The sequence below is a fragment of the Centruroides sculpturatus genome, unplaced genomic scaffold (assembly GCF_000671375.1).
Source record: "Centruroides sculpturatus isolate CEXI.00-Female unplaced genomic scaffold, Cexi_2.0 scaffold781, whole genome shotgun sequence".
Classification (NCBI taxonomy): Eukaryota; Metazoa; Arthropoda; class Arachnida; order Scorpiones; family Buthidae; genus Centruroides; species Centruroides sculpturatus.
In genome coordinates this window covers 347,034-369,399 of record NW_019385085.1, presented here as the reverse complement: position 1 = coordinate 369,399, position 22,366 = coordinate 347,034, and the positions used below count along the sequence as shown (strand labels likewise).

The 22,366-nt window shown below is 33.1% G+C and overlaps 1 protein-coding gene across 3 annotated transcripts; it reads right to left on the bottom strand.

The window, feature by feature from the left end:
• Positions 1 to 11,114: 11,114 nt before the first annotated feature.
• LOC111634444 (monoacylglycerol lipase ABHD12-like) lies at positions 11,115 to 21,176 on the bottom strand. 3 transcript variants are annotated; one of them, XM_023379213.1, is made up of 2 exons: positions 20,978 to 21,176; positions 11,115 to 13,632 (listed from the first exon to the last, which is right to left on the bottom strand). In XM_023379213.1, the coding sequence occupies exon 2, from the start codon at positions 13,627 to 13,629 to the stop codon at positions 12,526 to 12,528; it is 1,104 nt and encodes a 367-aa protein (XP_023234981.1). In that variant the 5' UTR covers positions 13,630 to 13,632; positions 20,978 to 21,176; the 3' UTR covers positions 11,115 to 12,525. The 3 variants fall into 3 exon arrangements, with proteins under 3 accessions (XP_023234981.1, XP_023234980.1, XP_023234982.1); XM_023379212.1 differs by having other exon boundaries at positions 20,873 to 21,172; XM_023379214.1 differs by lacking the exon at positions 20,978 to 21,176 and adding an exon at positions 20,662 to 20,827.
• Positions 21,177 to 22,366: the final 1,190 nt, after the last annotated feature.

Sequence of the window (22,366 nt, the reverse complement as noted above, 5' to 3'; positions counted from 1 at the left end):
GATTTAGTGTTTACGTCCGGGCCTACCAGTGGCCAGGTAGTTAAAATAATAGAATACTGGTACTTGGTGGCGGATTCGCGCCCCACCAACGGACTGGCCGCGTGGAGTTTTCCGGGTTTTCTCCACGTGTCTAATACCTGAATAGGGGCCAGTTTCTCGTAGAAAGTCCTCCCGGAAGGCATCCCCCCTTGGCATAGCATCCATGTATTGCATTTCCTTGTTCTATCAATCTTGTAATATATAAAACCCTATGTAATACAGTATACTTATATGGTATTTATTGTATTTCTGCATGAATTCGATACACGGAGACCCGCGTTTCATTAAAACCAATCAAGTTTAACATAAATTTTCATATATTGTATTTCTGATAATTTATAAGACAGGAAATTTTCCGGTACGTGTTTTTAAATTCTTTCATACGAAGGCGTATGTCTCGGCAGCTATTAAGATACTGCTAGTTATTAGTGTAGGTGTGCCATTTTTTAGTTTTTCGCTGGTGACATGCCTTATAAAACCAGTTCGAGTAGATATTGTGCAGTGGTTGGATACCATAATGACCAGTGTGTTCTTTATAAGTGGTTTGAGGCTGTAGCGATGTAACACGATGCATTGAAATTGTCCATGTATTCAATCGTTCCAGTTACATTCATTTCCACGTAATGAAAATTTAAGAAGAGAATGGTAATCAGCCATGCATTAATTCAGCTAGATAATAAGTTTGCCATCATAGTGTCTATACAGAAGATAACTTGCAGATCGGGTTTGTGATGGCTTTACATTTGTCTTAAGGACACAACTGTTTTGTGATCAATTTAATTAAAATTCCACTTGAGAAATAATTATAACAGTCAAGACTCCTATAATTCTTGGTAATCATAAGGTTTATTTTAAATGAGATATTCAAATATAACTGGATTTTACAAAGACGGCATTCTCTCGTGTCATCATTGATAAAAATCAATTAAAAATACAAGTTCGTAGAAGAAACTATGCAAAAAATATAAAACTCTTACAATTACTAACAAGGTTATGAACGAATTTCTATTAGTAATTTCAAAATTCTCAATTCTATAGTTCTTGCAGTATCTTAACGGACAAAAGTAATGATTTAAAATTTGCATTCTGATATCGCGTGTTACGACCACAGAGAATTCAAACTGTTTCGTATGCAAAAAAGAATTGATTGAATATAGAAAACAGTCACGCAACAGAAAACCATTTGTTAAATTGTTGTGTATCTAATAATGCATATTTAATTCAGTAAACAATGATTTATTACAGAGAAACTTTTGTTTCCATTAAACTATTGTGTGGCGAGAACAAAAGTGCTGGTTCTCCGCTGTACCGGTTGTGTTTCGAAATTATAATTTACGTATTATCGGTCGCTACACTTCGTGAGTTAACACAAACTTATTTCCAAACGTTTTCTGAAACGCGCTTTTGAATGAAAAAAATTATACTGTATACGAAAAGGAGTACATTAACATACGATCACTACAGTTTAATAAAACTATAACAACCTTCTACCTACACTCACATACATATATTGTACATGTGCATGAACTGTAGATACATTCACGACGGGTGATCGTGTTTTCTACGAAATCACATGCTGGTGCACGTAGCAGTAAAAAAAAAAAAAAAAAAAACACGAATTTGCTCCCACGAAATTTCCACCGTCTACGAGTTGACCAAAAACACCCAAAAGGTTCGACGTTATTCCTGAAATACGATGTGTTGGTGCTGCATTGACCATTTTATTTGGAAGTCATTTTCCTTACTTGTCTACAACAAGGAACTTCTTTTGTTGCTTTCACCAAACTCTTCGTACCAAAACATCTCTTCTGCTTCCGCGTTACACAGGTTCGAATATTTTCGTTTACGCGGATTTCCGCTTTATACGGGTTTCGTTTTACTTCGGCTTCCAACTCTATTGCCCTTTTTTTTCTTCTTCACGCTTTTTCCGGATAAAGCCGTGCTCTTTCTTTTCGCCATCTTACATTAAGGGGTGCACAATAAAGTACAAATTGATACACGAAATCCGTAGTGTTGGAGATCACCGAAGTTTCGTGTAGTAAATAATGACCGACAGGGAGATCGAGACTGACATTAAGGAAGGGAATTCGCGAGATTCGGACTGGGAAAGGGGATTCCCCACGCTGGAGTAGGTTATAAGTCCCAGCGGTGGTTAAGGGAGAAATGGCTGAACATGACTATTAATTTGGCACTTTAATTAATTAAAGGTGTATTGGCCTACTGAAATTTTTTATATTCGGAATAAATACGAACTGGTTTACATTCTTCCTCGTAAGCATTCATTCCAAAACCTTTCGTCTGTAAATAATAATAAACAAAACTGTCCTTTCTTAACTGGCGTGTTACATCATAACTACCGAACGAACCCGTTGCCAGTGGTGTTTTCCTCTTTCTGTAGTCCTGTTCTAATCTCATATGTAACGTATGGAGCTCGATTCTGATCAACGTACAGTACGTTACGGCGCGTTCTGTTACCGATTCAAATTTTCTCGTTGTCTAACGATATTAACGTCTCGTCTGTGATGACGTACAATACACATTTCAAAATACAGTTATACATAATAAAGACAATCACTACTTATTGAAGGATCAGTCGTAAAGTGACGAATTATTTATTTAAATGCTAACGATAGAAGAAGTAATTACCGATAGAAACTAAAGTAAAAGTTTAAATTTGTAAATAAAAGATGAAGAAATGTGGTCAAACTACTAAACTTTCGGTTTGAAAGTTCATTTCTCCGGAATTTTCTTTATTACAATTCAATATCTTTCCTTAATAGTTTGTTTAAACTTTATTTTTGGCTGCAATCTGCCGCATTTGATTTAAGTTTTTTACTCGAAGATTAAAGTTATTTCTATTTTTTTTTTTTTAAACATTTATAAACTATTTGCCAGAATTCGCATTTATCTTGTACTTTTATTAACTTGATTAAATGCTTTAAACATTACAAATAGCCGGGTTTTCATTCACACAAGAAATCATGCACCAATTGCTCTCTGCTATATAACAGACACAAGACAAATCTTTAAAAATTAAGTATCCATAGCCTATGATATTGTCTTTCGTTTAGTATCTAAGAATGGAGTAATGATTAAGAAACGAAATTTGACACGGTAGCATGTATTTAAACGACATTGATATTAAAAAATCACAACTGCATTTTAAAAAATAATTCTATTCTTACACGAAAGCCTGTACTTTACTCTACTTTTAAACATAATTTCCTCCAATATGAAGGCACTTTTCATATCGTACAACTAGCTTCTGAATTCCATCCTCATAGACACCTGTCGTCCGATTTACCCACCACTGCAGCACGGCGTTTTGACATCGTCGTCGTACCGCCGACTGCCTAGATGCCTTTTTCAAGTGGAGGAACAAGTGGTAGTCACTAGCTCTAGATCAGGTCTATACGAAAGGTGATCAAGTTGTTCCCAGCTATATGACGTGATAAGATTTCGTGTTCGTTGAGCCACGTCTGAACGGGCACTGTCACAAAGCAAAACAATCCGCTTGCTGAGCTTTCCATGCCTTTTGTTGTGGATGACGAAATCGTAAAGCGTCCGTTTTCAAGAACTTTTGCAACAACTTTCTGTACCAAGTCTTCAGTAATGACAGACGGTCGCCCACTACGCTCCTCGTCATGGACATTAGTACCGCTATCTTTATATGATCTAACCAATTTTCCTACCATTCCATCGCTCATATTTTTTTTCCATACACCTCACTAATCTGTCGATGAATGTCAGCCGCTTTCACGTCTTTCGCATTAAAAACGCGAATCACCGCGCGTACTTCTCAATCGGCGGAATTTTCAAATGCCTGAGGCATTTTACACACACAAACAAACGTAAAACGAACGAATGCTTCCGAAATTGCGTCTGTGGCACTCAGCGCACATTCGCGGAATTCCAACCGTAGCACTGCAGGTTTTACAATGGTACTTACTTAAAAAACACTGCTCGTATTTTGGTGGTTAAAGATCGAGAGTGGACGAATAGAGGAGGATCTCCGGTCACATCTCCAGAGGGATCGGATTAATAACGAATAAAATCTTCGTTAACATTTACAATTTTTAAAAAATAAACTAGCAACGAGTTGTTAAACTTTCCCCGGCAACATTTAAAATTTTGGTGGCGCAATCTACAGTAGAGCGTCATTTATCCGAAAGCGTTCCAGTCAGCAAATTTAAATTTCCGCTAGCCAAAGGTTGCAGCGCCACAGCACTATGTCTTGGGTTACTCCAATATTTTTCTGTTGGTGTGTTTTAGCTGGCAGCACTTTTGTGTGGTTTTTTCTGAAGACTCTGTGTCCATATCTCAAACTGTGTCTGGGTCTCCCCCATTACAACCAATAACATCGTCACCCGGCGGGCAGCAAGTAGGTCTATAATTGAACTACGCTTCCAAAAAAATACTATCAAGCAATACAGCACCTATCCCAGAAAGGCAAATGACGATCGCCTCTTCTACGAGATCCTCCAACACACTCATCACCCGGCAGGGACAACCCTGGTCAAAGTTCCACTCGCTACTACGTCTGCAACTGGATTTCCCGTCATATCATCATCATCCAGCCAGACCACATACACACCATCATATCTCTCTCGACGATCACAACTTCCAGAACCCGAACAACCCTAGCAACAGCATCAGTCACCAATTCAGGTACTGGCACGACCAGCTCGACGACCTCAGCATCATTGCAACCGATGGCTCCAAAACATCCCAGAGTTGTAGCGGCGTATATCAATGACACACACAGAGTCATGTCCCATTTCATGCTACACCCAGATGCCTCCATCTTTACAACTGGGCTATGCCATTCTGCAAGCCATCTCACATGCCATAGCCTCCCACGACAATGCCGTCCTGTGCACAGACTCCAAATCCATCCTCTCCACCCTAAAAAATTACAATATTAACTCACCCATCATTATTCGCAGCATCCACACACTCCCGCACACCCATTACAGTCGAGGCAACCACCTATATCTTGTTTGGACTCCGGCCCACGCAGGCATCGACATTAATGAAAAAGTCTATGCTCTGGACAAAAACATGCAGCCCACCTCAGTTAAATCCCACTACATAGCTCCTGAAGACCTCCAACCGTCATTAACGACGACCATCACCAACACATGGAAGATGACAGGAACCTCTACCCCAAACATCTTAACTATCCCTGGCTCCATGACTGCCCACGCACCAGCATACCCTCCACCACTGATCGCTGCATAAACGTCCTAGTTAATTGTGCTAGGACCAATTCACTTCTTACAAACCACTTTCTCGCCACCCGGAAAATCAAACCGACAGATAAATGTAGTCTCTGCCCCGATCAGAGTGACACAACCGCGCATAATCTTGACTAATGCCCCAAATTCAACATTGTCCAAGAAAAAATCTTAAGCAACTTCCTGCTTAACCAGTCAAATAACACCAAGATCACCAATTAGCTTGTCCTCTCCCCTCGTCACTTGCCAAGACGCCCTGACAAAATACTTCAAGGAGTACTTCAAAGTATATTATCACTAGAAGACTGTGTCCAGACGTGTGGCGTGCTGAATCGAACATTTTTGATACTAGATTAATGGTAAATGCCAATAATGAGTAAAGTTTCTATTAAATCTGACTCAAGATATAATACGATTTCCCTCGACCTTTAACCACCAAAATTTAATAGCATCGATCTCCAAATAAACAAACCTCCATGTGAAAATTCAGAAATTTTCGTGAAAAAGCGCAGGAATTACAGAGCTTCATCAGGATAAACAAATCCCCCCCCCACACAAACATCCAAATTCAAAAAAATGTCTAGGATATTTTTCTGAATTGACGTTTCAATGTGTCCTAAGTCCAGAAATATAAAAATCTTGGGGAGAAGGTCAATTTTTGCCAGATAGCCATACTTCCCCTCTGTATAACAGCCGGAAAAGTAAAAAAATCATCTCTAAATAATTTCTTTAAAATCTTTAAATAAGATATAATTCAGTGGTATGTTTCTGGAGACTACCAAATACCGGCTGCAACCCACCAAATCCATTGCAAAAACTTTGTCGAATCGCTTCGTATCGGATATTTATTGTGTTTGGACTTGGACCCTGGGAGTAATGGAATAACGCAACCTGGAATATGACGATCTGCCAAGAGGGCATGCCCCTGGGAAAGCTTTGTATTGAAAACTCATCTGTAAGCATTCCATATGAAGAAAATTCGGAAAATTCCACGTGGTCATCTCACTGGTTGGGGATGAACCTGTGATCAAATTATCAGTGTTCAGCGGTTTTATCCATTCGACCACTGTATGGCCTCGAGCCCTAGGTTACAAAGACATCCCAAGAGTCGTATCTGGTAAAACTACCGTACAGTTCCTAACTACAAATAACATTGACCATTGTAAAATCTCAATTCACAGTTCATAAATTCAAAGACTGACAACTTTAAATTACAGAAAGAACTAATAATAGTAACCACTTGTCATTTCTTTCAAAATGCCAAGTTATTAATCAATTTATAAGTGTTACAATAAGGACGGCCATGGGGATTAAGATAGTACTTAAGATACTGTTTCGAGGACCCGGGTTCAAAAAGTCTGAGTTGAGAGCCTAAATTTTTCACCGGTAGTTTTGTCCCAGATGTGATCGTCCTCGTCCCTCACTCTCGCTGCCCTCGTATGCACAATTGAGCTTGTGAACGAGAGCCAATTTGACATCTTGAATCGAGGCAAAAATCACTTTTTGCCATTTCTACTTCTAGAACAGTTGCCAACAGAGAATACTTCTAGTGCTGGCATTCTTGAATAAACTACAGTCGACCCCCGTATAAGATCATTGATTATTCCGTTTTATATGAATTCCATGTTGTACAAGTCACTTAAATTTTACAAATACATGAGCCGTTCACAGCCCGGTACACGTATTTGTAAAATCTAAGTGACTCGTACAACATGGAATTCATATAAAACGAAATAATCAATGATCTTATACGGGGATCGACTGTATTTACAACTTTAAAAAGTACATTTATGGGATTTCATTGTATATAGCTATTATAATTTAGTTTTTCTGCTTTTGAATATTTTGATCACTTGTTCTGCCACTAGAGGCAGTTGTCTTATTGCCTTGCTAGTTAAGCTGGTCCCGCACGAACCTGCAAGTCCAGTCAGTAAAGGTTTTCTTAATACATAAAGGGAACACACATACAGAGAGAATATATGTCTGAGGAATAATGCAAGGCAACGAACAGGCAACCTGCCAAAAGAAAATACTTACTTGGAGGACATTGTATGGATAATTGGCCCCGTTTAGGTATTAGATAAGTGGAACACTGCATGTGGCCAGTCCATTGGAGAGGTGCAAACTCTCAACAATGGTTTTAATGCTACAATACAAAACCCATGAAAATTTTTGAACCATTCATTGGTCTGTGCAGGCACAATACACAACATATTCTTGGGCATTAACATTGAGGTTTACTTAGGCACAAGCATCAGTCTGCAACCCAAATAAATTTTGACAAAATTTAAATAATTAAAAATTATGAATTTTATTATGTAAACATTACAATGATAAATACTGTATCAGGATCATGCAAAGATATTTATGGCCCTGGTACAAGAAATTAAGATTCCCTTATTTCAGATAAGAAAATATCAAATTGTGCACAATAAGTAAATCATGGGGACTGTGTCAAATATTTTCCTTATTGTATTTTCATTCTGTATTTCTTTGGCAACCAATGAGAAAAAAATTGGGAGTCTTAACAGGTTTAGTTGGCATCAGGGTTGTCAAAGCTCTAATGGGGACCATTAACCATTACTTTTTTAACAAATGAAATAAATAAAATGTTTATTAATAAAATAGTCTTAAGATTTCATTTTCTATTAATAAAAGTAACATTAATTCATAAGAATAGATGCCACTATAAGCTAAGACCCAGAGAAAAATTCCTAGTTTCCCCTCTTGATGGTCCTGGTTAGCATTCATCTTTACATGTTGGTATTATAACAATTATGTTTAAACACATTGGTAAAAATAATTTTTTCTGATTATATATGCAAGTTATTTTGAGCTCTGGTACATTGAAAGAGATTCTAGTGCTTAATACTTTGGGTTTGGAAAAAGTATGGCTATGAAGTTCATTCATAGTTTTATACTTACCAAATGTACCAATAGGATAGCAAGCAGAATATTTTATGAACATACACAATCAACAAAACATAGGAATGAGAACTGAAATCTCTTCATGAAACAGGATCATCACTATACATTAAGATTTTTATTTTACAAATATTATATAAATACAAAGAATTGAACATTTAATTATAAGCTGGAGTAATGGCAGCTTCTATCAAAAAGTATTCAATTAGCATTTTTACAAATATTCTTAAAATTTTTTAAAAGCATTCACAATATATAAATTTCTTTATTTATAAAAATACCATACAATTTGTTGCTATGTCAACAATTTCCATAAAAAGCTGTGATATGTCAAAGACAGATGGTGACATTCTGTATGAAAGATATGTGGATTTATCCTGTTTCGAGCATTGTTCTATTGTATTTTTTATACTTAAACACTAACCGTAACAATGACAAAAGAAAAATGAAAGTTCAAAGTCTTGCATCTTGAAAATGACAGAGATTATCAAATTATTGAATTTATTTGAAAATTTTAAGTTGAATTAGTAAATATAATACATTTCAAAGATAGCATTGAGAACCGAAAAACTATGCATATATTAATCACAATTTTAGTCATTGATAATTCTTCATGATATATAACAGAATGCAATTATTTATTGCTTCTGCCAATTAAATATACTATTCCACTGTTTTTCACTAAGCCATTTCTGATATTTCACAATAGATATTTGGCTTGGGTCTTATCATATAGCATCTTCACAATAAGTTATTCAATAAAACTTAAAAATTAATGCAGAAATATGAAAATATCTGCAAATCACAGCATCAATTGAATTTCTAAGTATGATCCAGGGCAATCAAAGCAATGAACTATCAATAACAACTGAGTAGCAACAGGTTTATAGTAGCCAAAGGACTGTGTATATATATTACCACTATATCTCTGCAACAAGCATGACATACGAGTACATACATACATAGCACAAACAGAACCTGTAACCTTTCAGTAATTGATTATTCTGCTAACACAATTCACATTGGATCAAATCCAAAAAATATAAAACAGTTAAACTAATTTGGATTGTTTGATATTATTGCTACAAAATTGCCAACAAACTGTCGTTTATGCAATATTATGGGTGTAACAACATTCATTTACAGCTATTTGTGATGGATATTTTGCATTAATATTTTAGTATTAAATATTTACAATTTCATCATTTAAACAAAATTTTAGTAAAACTCCTTGCACAGTTATAAATAATTGAGAAGAAAATTGCAACCATATAAGCTAGCCAAAATGTTTTACATTAATACTGTTATTCTCAATTTAAATCAATATTGTGTCACACAGATAAATTGATCAGATTTTTATGTAAAATAAAGGATTATTTCTGTAAAAATACCTACTTTAAAAGGCTATAATTTCAAACAAGATTCATTTTATTTACTTAATGCTCTGTCAAAATGCACAAGAAAATAAAATGCAATTTAATCTTGTTCTTGTTATTCAGTCATTGAAAACATACCCTACCTACAAAAGGAGGTAGCACTGAACACTTTAACACTAATAAAAAAATTGTTTATTTGTACTATTACTTAGAGCAACAAATGTACAAAATATGAGAAAACATACTGTTAATTATTTTTATTATTTACTGATTATAAATTCAGTTAAATAAGGCAGATGTTGCAGATCACCTGTTGGACTTTCAATCTAATTTTTGTGTTCTTCAGTATGATTTCATCCTCAAATTATTGCACCAGTTTACATCAAATTAGTTTTCTCATTCCAAAATTTGTGCAGGAACAGCTTAAGTACTGTATTTGCATATACACATTGTCCCATTGTCATCTTACATTAAATCTTTATACAGGAATTTGGTCACAAAAAAATAAAATTACAGAAATTCTGATTTATAATTTATCAATGAAATATTCTAAAATTTGGTTTGGATTTAATGTTATATTGAGTGATCAAATGAATGCACTTTCAAAAAGATATTTAGTGTTGCCAAACACACCATGTGCTATCAGAGTTGGCGATGCACCAACAGAGCAACACACAAAGCTGGCTCACAATAATACAAAGTCAGACTTGGCATGTCACCAAATTTCTTGTGCTGATTCCCACAAGTTCACTTTTATTTGATCACCTTGTGTAATAAAATTACTTAAAAACTATACATTCTTTGTCAAAACTGTATTGCATATATTGAATGTTCTTAGAACATTCCTCTAATTTATGAACAGACAGATCCATACCTAATACATACCTATTGAAATTTACAAAATTTGTATGAATAAATGACAATTGCAAAGTTATTTCAGTAATGCATATTTTCCTTGAATTTCAACTGACGAGTGCACCAATTTATAAGAAACTTTTCTTTATAACACACATCCAAAACTTTAATAAAATTTGCTCTATAAATATTTGATTAAGGCATTAACAAACTTAAAATTTTGAAGTTTAGCTGTGCATTAAACAAAAACTATTGAAAAATTTAAACAAATAACATATCACATCATTAAAAACAAACACCCTGAGGTTAACATTCACTCAATTATTGACTTCTAGATATAACAACCTTCAAGCAATGTTAACTATAATTATTGCAGATTGCACGAGTGAAGAAGTGATTTTCTGAAACAAAATTACTCTGAAGAACTAGGAAAGAATTCCAGTACAAATTCAGAGTATGCACAACCAGATAGTTCCATATTTATTTACTTTCTTGCACAACACCTTAACAATATAATCGACTTCTGACATACTCGATAATAAGCAATGCATAGAATCAATTTACTAAAGTGAATTTATAAAAATTCAAAGAAATCTGTGCGACACTTTGAGCAATAACAGTGCAGTTAATAAATTTTATTCAAAGTAAAGAACAATGGCATTCAACAGTGTTCAACATTTTCGTAAACTGTTATGTATACTCTCACTCTAAATCCAACCAGGATTTAGTTCAGTGGAAAGAATTACAATGATAAGTGCCAAATTAACATTTTATGACAACTACAAATCATTAAACAGGATCTTCCAAAAATGCTACCATTTTAAATTACTGTAATTATGTTAATATCTGAAAATGATTTAATATATTTCAAAACAAAAAAAAAACTCTCAAAGTTTCATATCTGTTTGTTACAATTCCTCAATAAGTGTACCTCACATCACATGACACACATCTAGCCGAAAGTCCATTTTTTCCCAGACTCTCTGCAACATATCCAATGTTAGTCCTCCCAAAGCATTCATAATTTGATTCCAAAGCTCCTGCAAAGTCCCGGGCAATGGTGTCCTTCACATAGTCCCACAATAAGAAACTGTAGGGTGTCGGGTCCAGGGACTTGGGGAGTCTGCAGAGCAACAGACTGTCATTGGGCCTATCCAGATATTCCTCAGCAGTGGATTGGATGACCAATCCACTGCCGAGGAAGCACACGATTCAGAGCTTTGAAAACCTCCCAAAAATATATCTGAATGCACACTATTGATGAAACTTTGAATTTTCTGTTTTGAAATATATTAACCTTTTAAACACAAAATCAGTCTTATCCATTAAAAATGAAAATGGCTGATTGAAAAGTTGTTACAATAGTTTTGCTATACAAGTTCCCCTTCTAGTCTGAAAGATAAAAACTAAAAACAATTGTCATTAGCAATAGAGATAGAGTGAGTTTTCAGAGTTTAGAGAGTTAAACCATTTTCAGGTAATAATTAACATAATTACAGTAATTTAAAATGATAGCATTCTTTTTGGAAGACCCTAAATATGCATAGTTCTTCAAACTATTATTTTATATGAGAGTTAATATCAAAACTAAATCTTGGTTCCATTAGTTATATAATTGTGCAATATTTATCCAATCTTTAACATAGTAAAGTTTCTAAGTTACTCCAGGTACTGAAATAGTCATTTGCATATAAAAAAAAGTTTGATTTTTGAAGACAAATGAGCATATTCATACACATTAAGTATAAAAACTGTTGGATTTTGTTTTAAAACCATTTTAAAATCTTACTTTTCTAACTAGAAATTTCTATTTATGAAAATATAAATTATTTTCTTGCTTTAAATTGAATATCAAATTTAAACTGAATTTTTAATGTATGTGCCATTGCATTAAAGGTGATGAGTGAAACAAATGATCAAATTCAAACAGAATATTCTGGATTATAAATTTTAATTCTACAAAAAAATAATATTTGATAATTAATCAAAACTTCTTGTCAAGTTAAAGAAACTTTTAAATACCTATCACAAAATCACTTATGGAAAATACTTCTCAAATTTCTCTATTATTTTTATACAAAATTAAGAAAATATTATGAAGTTTTTTTGATAAACTTTGACTGAAGTTTACCTTCTAAAAATTCTCTAACTATACCTGGAAGATTAGGATCTCGATGAATGTGTTTATGTCCGTAATCAAAATCATAATCGTAAGTAATAAAAATGGGTGGAGGTAGATTTTTAGGTCTTCCCTTTAGGGCTTTCTGATGCAATCTCTCGCCTAATTCAAAAGGAATTAAATTGTCGTCTTCTGCGTGGAGAATGAGTAGTGGTGTTGTGATGTCGATTATCTGTTTTTCACTATCAAAACCGGTTTCTTCATCCATCATGGGGTCGAGAAAAAGTTTGTCAAAGAATGGCATGTAACGATGAAATAATGTAAGAGGATAATACATGGCAGCATCCTTAGTACTAGTGAAAGGGGCTTCCAAAACCACTGCTGCAGGTTTATCTTCTGACTTGCAAAGTCTCGAAGCGAGTCGAACAGCAACCGCAGTTCCTAATGAATGACCCCATATATAAATCTGTGAATTTTTTTGATGTTGCTTTACCCAGTTAAACATCACTGCGGAGTCGTGTTCCAAACCCTTTACCGAAGGGGGATAGTTTGTAGAATCCGCAAAACCACGATAGTCAAAAGTTACGATGTGAACGTCTACTGTATCTGTTAAAAGTTTGTATAGTAAAACTCTGTGATTGGCACCTCTCGTTCCCGAATTCCCATGCAAATACAGAAATATGGGTCTTCCATCTGCAAACTCCTTACCTGCTTCCATCTCTCCTCCTTTACAAAATTTCAAAGCACTTTTAGAAGGCACATGCCATACTCCCATTTTTATTTTATTCTCCGATTCAACGTAGAAGTTGCGTGAACATCTCAATCCAAATTTTTGAGGTTCCGAAAGATTGTGAGGGAGGGGAAGCGAAACATAATTTAAAAAAATGGTATGTCTTCTGACCGTTGGACAACAATAATATATTGTCGGTATAACTATATATACAGTGAAAAACAATCCGCATAATACTTTTAATAATATCAAATACCACTTCTTCTTTGGTTCCTGCACATCTTGTGCTTCATTTCCAATTTGTTCGTTATCTGACTGCTCCTTACTGTGAATACGTTGCCGTAGCATTTTCTGAAATAATTAAAACAGAAAATTGTTAATGTAATTTGAATGATTAAATGATATCATAATATTGAAGTAGAGTGGTATTATGCTAGCTTCAGAAATTAAACTGCACAGTTCATATCTTTTCAGACTTTAGTTTGGTACTATGTGCTGAAAGTACTTGAAAATAATTTGTTTCATTCTACATTGGTTGACAGCTGTTGGAACTGGCAACATTGCAAATTTCAAAAGAAGTTTTAGATTTAATAAAAAAAGATAATCGTTTCACTGTAGGAACTGATTATTAAAAAGTAGAAGCTATATAATTCCATTTTTTCGTAATCAGCCAGCATAATTTGCAAAGCATAAGTAACAAAGAATGTGAAGTTTAGAAATTATCCAGACAGAAAAATTACATAAATAATATCAGAACATTAAAATAAAGCAGACACATTTTAATAACAATCATTGAGAACTCAAACCATGACTGAACTTATGGCTTCTCACACCCATAATAGATCTCTATAGAGCAGGGATGGTCAACAAGTAGACCGTGGCCGACCGCAAAGGTTTTGAAAATAGCCCGTGAATCTAAAGTTGAACAATTTGCTTTCACTTAAATTAATGTTTAAAAATTTTAATTTGATAATTTATTCTTACAATAATAGACTGTTTGTACAACGTACCCATACTGTTTGTATTTATCCCGATGAACAATGCAAACGAACGAATGTTAACGCATGCACATATAAACAACCTAAAATTGTTTGCCCATATTCGTAGTCGCCCGCAGACCATATTTTACCAAAAAAGTAGCCCCTAAGGGATAAAAGTTTGGCCACACCTGCTATAGAGGAAATAAGTATAATGGATATACAATAAACTACTTATTGTAAGCAGGGGTGCACAACCTGCGGCCCGCGGGCCACATACGGCCCCCTATCAATGTTTATGCGGCCCGCGGACGGTACAGGCCAAATCCTTTCTTTCGAAGTTTCTAAGTTTAGAACTTTTTCCCTTTCACAAAGTCATTAGCACCCAACTGTTTTATGACTTTCCCTGAGGTGAGAAATGGGGGATTGTTCTATAAATAAGTNGTTGTTTCAACATCTGCCATTACGCTAGACATCAAGAAGATTGCTGCCAGCATCCAATCTCAGCCATCGCATTAATCACTTGGAGGTCCGGCCCCCAGTCAGTAAACTTAATCCTAATTTGGCCCTTCTTCAGAAAAGGTTGTGCATCCCTGTTGTAAGCATGAATAATGTTGATAACAGTCATTATCTTTAATAGGCATTTTAAGCTGCCTTTGAATGCTATCAGCCCTAACACATCTGATAACCTTCAATAGTTATCAGCCTTAATATTGCTTTAAACTTTAAATGTTTCAACTATTGTTTGCTTGCATTATAATAATAAATATTGTGTTTTCTTCAATTATACACTGACTAAATTATTATTAACTAACTAATAATTAAAAAATATAAGATTTACTAATTGTTATAACATTTCTTTAACATCAGAAGTGCCACTAACTGCAGTATTATTTACTTACAGGTCAGTGATAATCATCACTGAGAGTGCTAAAGTGATTACATAAAAACAATTTTACATGTACATGCTATAATTGGTGACGTGCAATAGATGATCAGTTCATTTAAATCACATCTCTGTTCTTCCAAATAATGCCATTAAAACATAAAAATAAATATCAACAGCAACAAATATTTAAACTACACACTTTAACTTAAAGCAGAATAAAGATTTATGTGGAATCACTGATAGTTTTTTCTCCTGTGAATTTATCTATTCTTTACAAATATATGATTGTAAATAATAGAAAGGAAATAAATAATGAAAAATATTTCCTCAGACATTTTAGCATTCCCTCTTTATTAATTTCAATACAGTCGACCCCCCTGTAACACTGTTGATTATTCCGTTTTATATGAATTCCATGTTGTACGAGTCACTTAGATTTTACAAATACGTGAGCCGTTCACAGCCCAGCACACGTATTTGTAAAATCTAAGTGACTCGTACAACATGGAATTCATATAAAACGATTTAATCAACAGTGTTATGGGGGGGTCGACTGTATTTGAACTTTTATAAAATTAATAATATAAATCACCAAAATTTCTCACTTTTATACATTTTATGTAAATTTATTAACTTTTTCTACTTAAAAAATTAAAAATTAATGTTTCTACTTTTTAATTTGTGTGCATAAACCAAAATTTAAAATAAATTAATACATTAAATTAATGATAAATATTTACAAACAAAATTCTTTATAATCTAAGCAGGAAAATAATTTCGTAACAAGGAAATAATACATTATTACATAACATTTACATTAACAAAACTAGAAAAAAATTAATTTTTAATGCATAATAAAGTTAGTTTTAATATTAACAAATTATTTCCAGATTCATCATTAAAAATTTCTGAAAACAATTATTTTTATTTTAATAATTCTAAACACTCTTATTTGTAACAAAAGAACTTTAATTTATTTAGGAATCTGTCAGACTCCTGCAGATAAAGGATTTTTTATGCACAAAAATAAAAACAAGATTGCAAGTAAATAAAACTATGAAGCAATTAACAAAAATTCATCAGTAGCAAAAGTTTATTAGAAAAAATAAAAGCTTAAGTACAACTATACAAATTGCTAATTCAATAAGTCATTTTATATTCTAATAGAAAATAATTATCTGGACATCTACATGTTTGAATATTAACCTCTTATTCCATAAATTCAATAAGGTATGGCCCACTTTTGACAACAATGACATCCATGATCCTCTTAGATGTTTTCAAGATTCTAGTAATAAACTACCAATATTTTGGTTCATTCATCCTTTGGTAGAAAGTTGAGTGTCTCATACACCTTGAGAAGCTGGATATATGTAGGGCTTGTAAGAAAAATATGAAAATTATAAGGATAGCAACATCTTCCCTCAAAGTTTGGAGATCTCTATTCAAAGTCTAGCAATAAAAACTATATTCTGACAAAGTAACATTGATAATCAATCAGATGGCGTCTCTAAGTTTTAGTTATTTCATTTTTCCTGGTACCTGTATCACTCTTCTCTCAAAGTCACCAAGTTTTCTTCCTCATCCCATATTTCCAAGTAAATAAGTCTGTAACACCAACAAAGCTTTATAATTACCAGCAAAGAAAGTTTTTACTATACTTTGACAAGTGCTTTCAATTCTAATTGGGATCTGCTTCAGGTTAAAATATTCTATATAAAAATTTGGAATGCTCATTTCTTTGCTGGTAATTATAAAGGTTTGTTGGTTTTATTTACTATATAACCAGCTATAAGATTTAGAAATAAGTCTATGCACACCACTTGCATTATCCTATGCAAATATACATATTTTGACACACGATTGCATTGCTACATCCAACTAAGTGTTCCAAGAGATATCTGGATACTTATTTATAATTATGGTATGACTAAAACAGAGCATAAGAAATACTGACGTACAATGGTTGCGATATTTGAAATGAAACTAGTGAGATAAGAAAACTGAGAATGAAGAATGGGAAGAGGAAAAGAATAAATATGCAATCTCTAATAAATCAGACTTACAACATTAGTTGACATTATGAAAAGATTAAAAGAATGTGTCCATTCTATTTTCTGTTAGTTTCTTCTCAAACATTCAAACTTGAAACTATAGCAAATAAACTATAAATTTAAGGTATGGCAGTTCAGATGTTTTTAATAAATTTCAGAAAAAAAATGAATGTAAAAAATTTTAATAAACATTTTAGTTTTACCAATCAATTTGATTAACAATATAAAGTACAAAAGCTTGTGAAGCAAAGAAAAATACAGATTTCATCTACTTTTTCACAAACTGAAAAAGAATGGAAGGAGCTAATAAATAGTAAGTGCCATATACTGAACTAACTTGCTGCTGCTTTGTACTTAGTAAGAATGGAAAGAAGAAACCAGTTTTAAGATGAGTAGGTCATGACATAATAAACCAGCAATGATTTGCTCAACTTTCCTGGCAACATTTAAAATTTTGGTGGCACATCTGTTATCATATTTTATTAAAATAACTTTTTATATTTTTAACTATTATAAAATGGCAAAAACCTTAATTTTGAAAGCAGGGAGAGTTTTATAGAAAGTTTTAAATGCTAATAACCAGTAAAGTCGTCATTAAGTCCACCCTACTGGAGATATACACGACCCCCAATTAAATCCCATCCCTCGAACTTTAACTACCAAAATTTAATAGCATCGATCCCACTGATAAACAAACCTCCCTGCAAAATTTCCGAAATTTTTGACAAAAAGCACAGGAGTTATTAAGCTTCAAAGGCGAACAAAATTGTGCCCCCCATACAACCATCAATACATAAAGAAATTACCCCCAAATTTTTTCGCATTTGTCAACATTTCTAGGTGTCCTAAGTCCAAATACAGTATATACAAATCTTTGGGGGGTCATTTTTTGACTGATTGCCATACTTTTCCTCTGTTTTATATAACAACCAGGAAAGTAACAAGTAGAATGTATATTATCATGTGACCTTCCAAGTCTAAAGGTGTAAATAGATATATCTAACCTGACAATATTTTTTATCTTTTTGGTTAGTGTCAATTCTATTTTTTTTTTTTTTGAACAACAACAAATCAAAAACTTTCCAATGTTTAATAGTTGAAAAAGTTACTTCCAAAAAATGCTTGACTGCTTTTCTAAAGTTGATTTCTATCATCATATCTAAACTAATCTTATCCAAACTGCACAGTCTAATATTTCCTGCCATACTTCTTTATTGTAATTCATTCTGTTTCCACTTGGTTAACTTTTCAAGTATTTAAAATTTATCAACACAACAGACTGTGACAAATTTCTTAATGCTCTGTAATATTGCAAAATACACAATGAATAATGAAAATAAAGCTTGTTTTTCTAGGATTCACTACATTAACAGAATTTGTAATTTTGTCCAAAGGACCAATATCTAATTCTTGACTTCAGTTAAATTTCACTCTGTGCCACCCTTTGATTTAAAAATACAGTATATATCGTAATACAAAAGCATATGACTTGACTTTTTCTACTTAAAAAATTATTATTTCTACTTTTTAATTTATGTGCATAAATCAAAATTTAAAGTAAATTAATACATTAAATTAATGATAAATATTTACAAACAAAATTCTTTATAATCTAAGCAGGAAAATAATTTTGTAATAACAAAATAATAATATTGTTGTATATCATTTACATTACTGAAACTAAACGTATGACTTAAATTTTTTAAATTTGAAGAGAGTCTAGTAAATAGAAGATAATATATCATTATAATATAATAAAAAGCAGATAAAATATGCTTTGCTCTACCTACTTATAATATTTCTACAATCATAAATAACTTCTGCACTTCCCTTTATGCAGGTACACTTTAGTTATTACACTTCACAATAGAGTGCTTAGTTAAATTTAAAATAATAATTTTATACTTTCCTTGAATATACCACTTCTTCCTTTATTCCTTATAATTGATATTTTCAAGTATAAAACTATAAAAATAATGACGTAGTTGACAGTAAGGAATAAATGTTAAGCTAGAAAGTCGTAAAAAATCTAGAAAAATATCAAAATTTCCAGAATCTACAGAATTAATCGCAATGTGTTTTTCGTCCATTCTTATCTTTCGTACAGATATGGCATTAAAAAATATCAGTTATTAGATAGTAATTAAAAAGTCTCTATACATAATAAAGTAAATTTTTCCCTATATAGTCATTTAATAAGTCACAGAATATTTATGTGCCTAATATTTAACTGAAAGTGCACATAAATGTATATTAACACATCTGATAAACACACATCCAAGTACATCTCTAGAGGGATATTTTGTATGAAAGCACGATTCATCCTATACAACACACACACACAAACAAACGTAGTGAAACTTCATCCATATCATTAACTTTTGGCAAGAAAATTTCTTGCCACCTATTATAAAAAAAAAAAAAATTCATCTAAGAATGTCACAAAGTATCAATTACAGTAAATGCCTCTACCAAAATGGTTATTATTCAAAAGAAATTTGGTGTTTTGCATATTTTTTTAAATATCAAATAATTTCTCAATTAAACTATATCAAAAAATTTCCTTGACATTCTGCATTTTCCTCAACATATTAAATTTATCTTAAGTCTTTAAAACACTGTTCTATTATTCAATAGAACGGCTTTCTTACAGTATGCGTGTAAAGACATTTAACTTTTTTGAAGTCCATGACCTCATTGGGAAGTAAAATACGAATTCTCAAAATTATAAACTGTCAAAATAATTTTTAACATTTGGCACTTGGAGAATTTATGGTTCAATGGTGTTTTAAAAACCTAAATTAATGTTATGTAATTAATACATCATCTTGCAGTCAAGGTTACCTAGTCTAATAAATTGTCATGTTGTAAACAGCACGAATAGACCAAACCAATTGCACAATTACAAAAGAAAAGAATAACTTTCCCTTCTATATTGAAATTACGGACACTGGAACAAGATCAACTACTTCATTTATAAACAAGTAGAAGAAAAAAAAATCTCATAGTATTTCAAGCTTCCAAATCAATCAATGAAATAACAAAAAAAACTAAACATTTGATTCATTACTATTTCAGTTAATTTTGAAGTCATTCCAAGTTTGCATTATGTAAATCATTAATAAAAGAATTTAATATTAATCCCATAAGGGCTTCAAGTAAATCAAATGTTTAGGAACAGTTCATTAATAGAAGTTTAAGTAAAAATGTAATTAAAAATATAACAAAATGAAACATTAAAAGTTTATAGAAGGAAAAATACTTAGAAAAACAGGTATTTTTGTCCTTTTTATAACAACTTAACTCAAAGAAGCATAGAGTAAAATGGCATTTGTTCGTTTCCAAAGTTTGTTGACCTTTCTCCTCCCACAAAAATTTCTAATGCTGAATTTTATGAAGTCTTATCAACATCAACGTACAACTCTCAAATATAAGCACTGGGGAAGCTTAAAATTCTCACCTTTGACCCCTACACCATAACAGAATGATGATAAGAGCATTAAAAATCTTGTAAATGTAATTTTATGAATGTAAGTGTTATAAACGTTCATCCTTGAGTAAAATATATTTAAATTAACCCGTAAAAACGCACAAATAACCGGCAGCGTGGCTTCATCCATCGACGAAATTGACAACTTTTAACTTGTTTACATAATAAAATGCATACTTACAACTTTAACCGGCTAATTTCGGATGCAATACGTCACGGTCGACTGTCGAGATCGAACTACAAACGAGGAATATTTGGTAATATGTAGAATTGGCTCGGCACTCACCTTAAAAGATCTAGAAAATAAACACCCTTCCGAGTCAATGGCTTGTCTGGCGACCACGTGACATTCGCGGCGAGATGATGAAAAATGCCCCCTATCGTCGAAATCGTTATCGAAAATTACGTATGAGGATAATGTAACTATCGCGTGACATGTCCCTCTGATAAAAACAAAAGTAAAACAAATGAAAAATTATTTACTGTAAAGCTTTTAAAAGAAAACTAAATTACCGTTCAATTTCAAGGGCATTATTTTAATGTCCTTGAAATCGATTAAACTCTTTCCGCCCCGTGGGCACTAAGAGAACCTCTTTCCAGCCAGCCCATTACGGGTTCGCCAGGTCCAAAATGGGGCGGCCGGGTGGTGAGGGACGAGATAAAGTAATTGTGTGCTAGATCTCAATTCTTGAATCTTGAAGATAGAGTGAAACGCATCAGAGAGGCGCCAAGAAGACGGACTTAGTTATTTTGACAAATTCAATATCGCTTCGAAGTTTATTTGCAGAATTTACACGAATGAAAGACATCACAAATTTTTATATTAATTTAAATATTAAACCACTCCGGATTCGTATTACAACATAAGAATTTACGCAGTCTCTTTTGATGTTCTTCACTCGTGTAACGCGCATTAACATCCTCCGTTACGTCACAACGAAAGTTCAAAAGCCACTCGTGCAAACGCAAATCTACGCGATCGATTTCACCACTTGACACGTTATCCACATCGATAATCAGAACGTCGTCATCGTCTTCATCGTCGTCTATTATCGTCCTCCCCGGTTTCCTTCCCCGCTTCCGGTTCGCAACGATACACAAGATGGCGACTGTGGAAATTACGATACAGATACCAACTACAAATAAAATCAAAACTTTGCGTGTTTTATAATCATTGACGTTGCGCCGCGTTGGATTTCGAAGAATAATGTTATCTAGAGTTATTCTTTGACTCTGATTTTGATTTTCTCCTATTACTCTTTTAGGATCAAGCTGCGCTACCTGCCGATTGTACTCCATCATTGATTGTTCGTCCCCTACATTGTTTCCGATTATTGATTTAGTTATGAAGTAAATTTCACATTTACACGCGAACGAAAACTTTAAAAGCAGTACAACTTTTAAATAAAGCATTTTTACTTGTCTCGCGAACAATAGTTTTAAAGTATTGTTACAGTTTGATTCAATAAATATGCGTCGTGGTGCGTGATGCGTGAATTTTTTAATATTCTTGAACTAAACTCTATGCGATTGTAAATAGCTGTACAGTACTTGTAACGAATGACTCACGTCGTGCGATAGTTTTGCTTCATCTAATTTATTTCCTGTTTCGAAATAATAAATGTTACTTGTTATAGCCGAATTGCATCATCGTCATTTAATTATCATTATAACG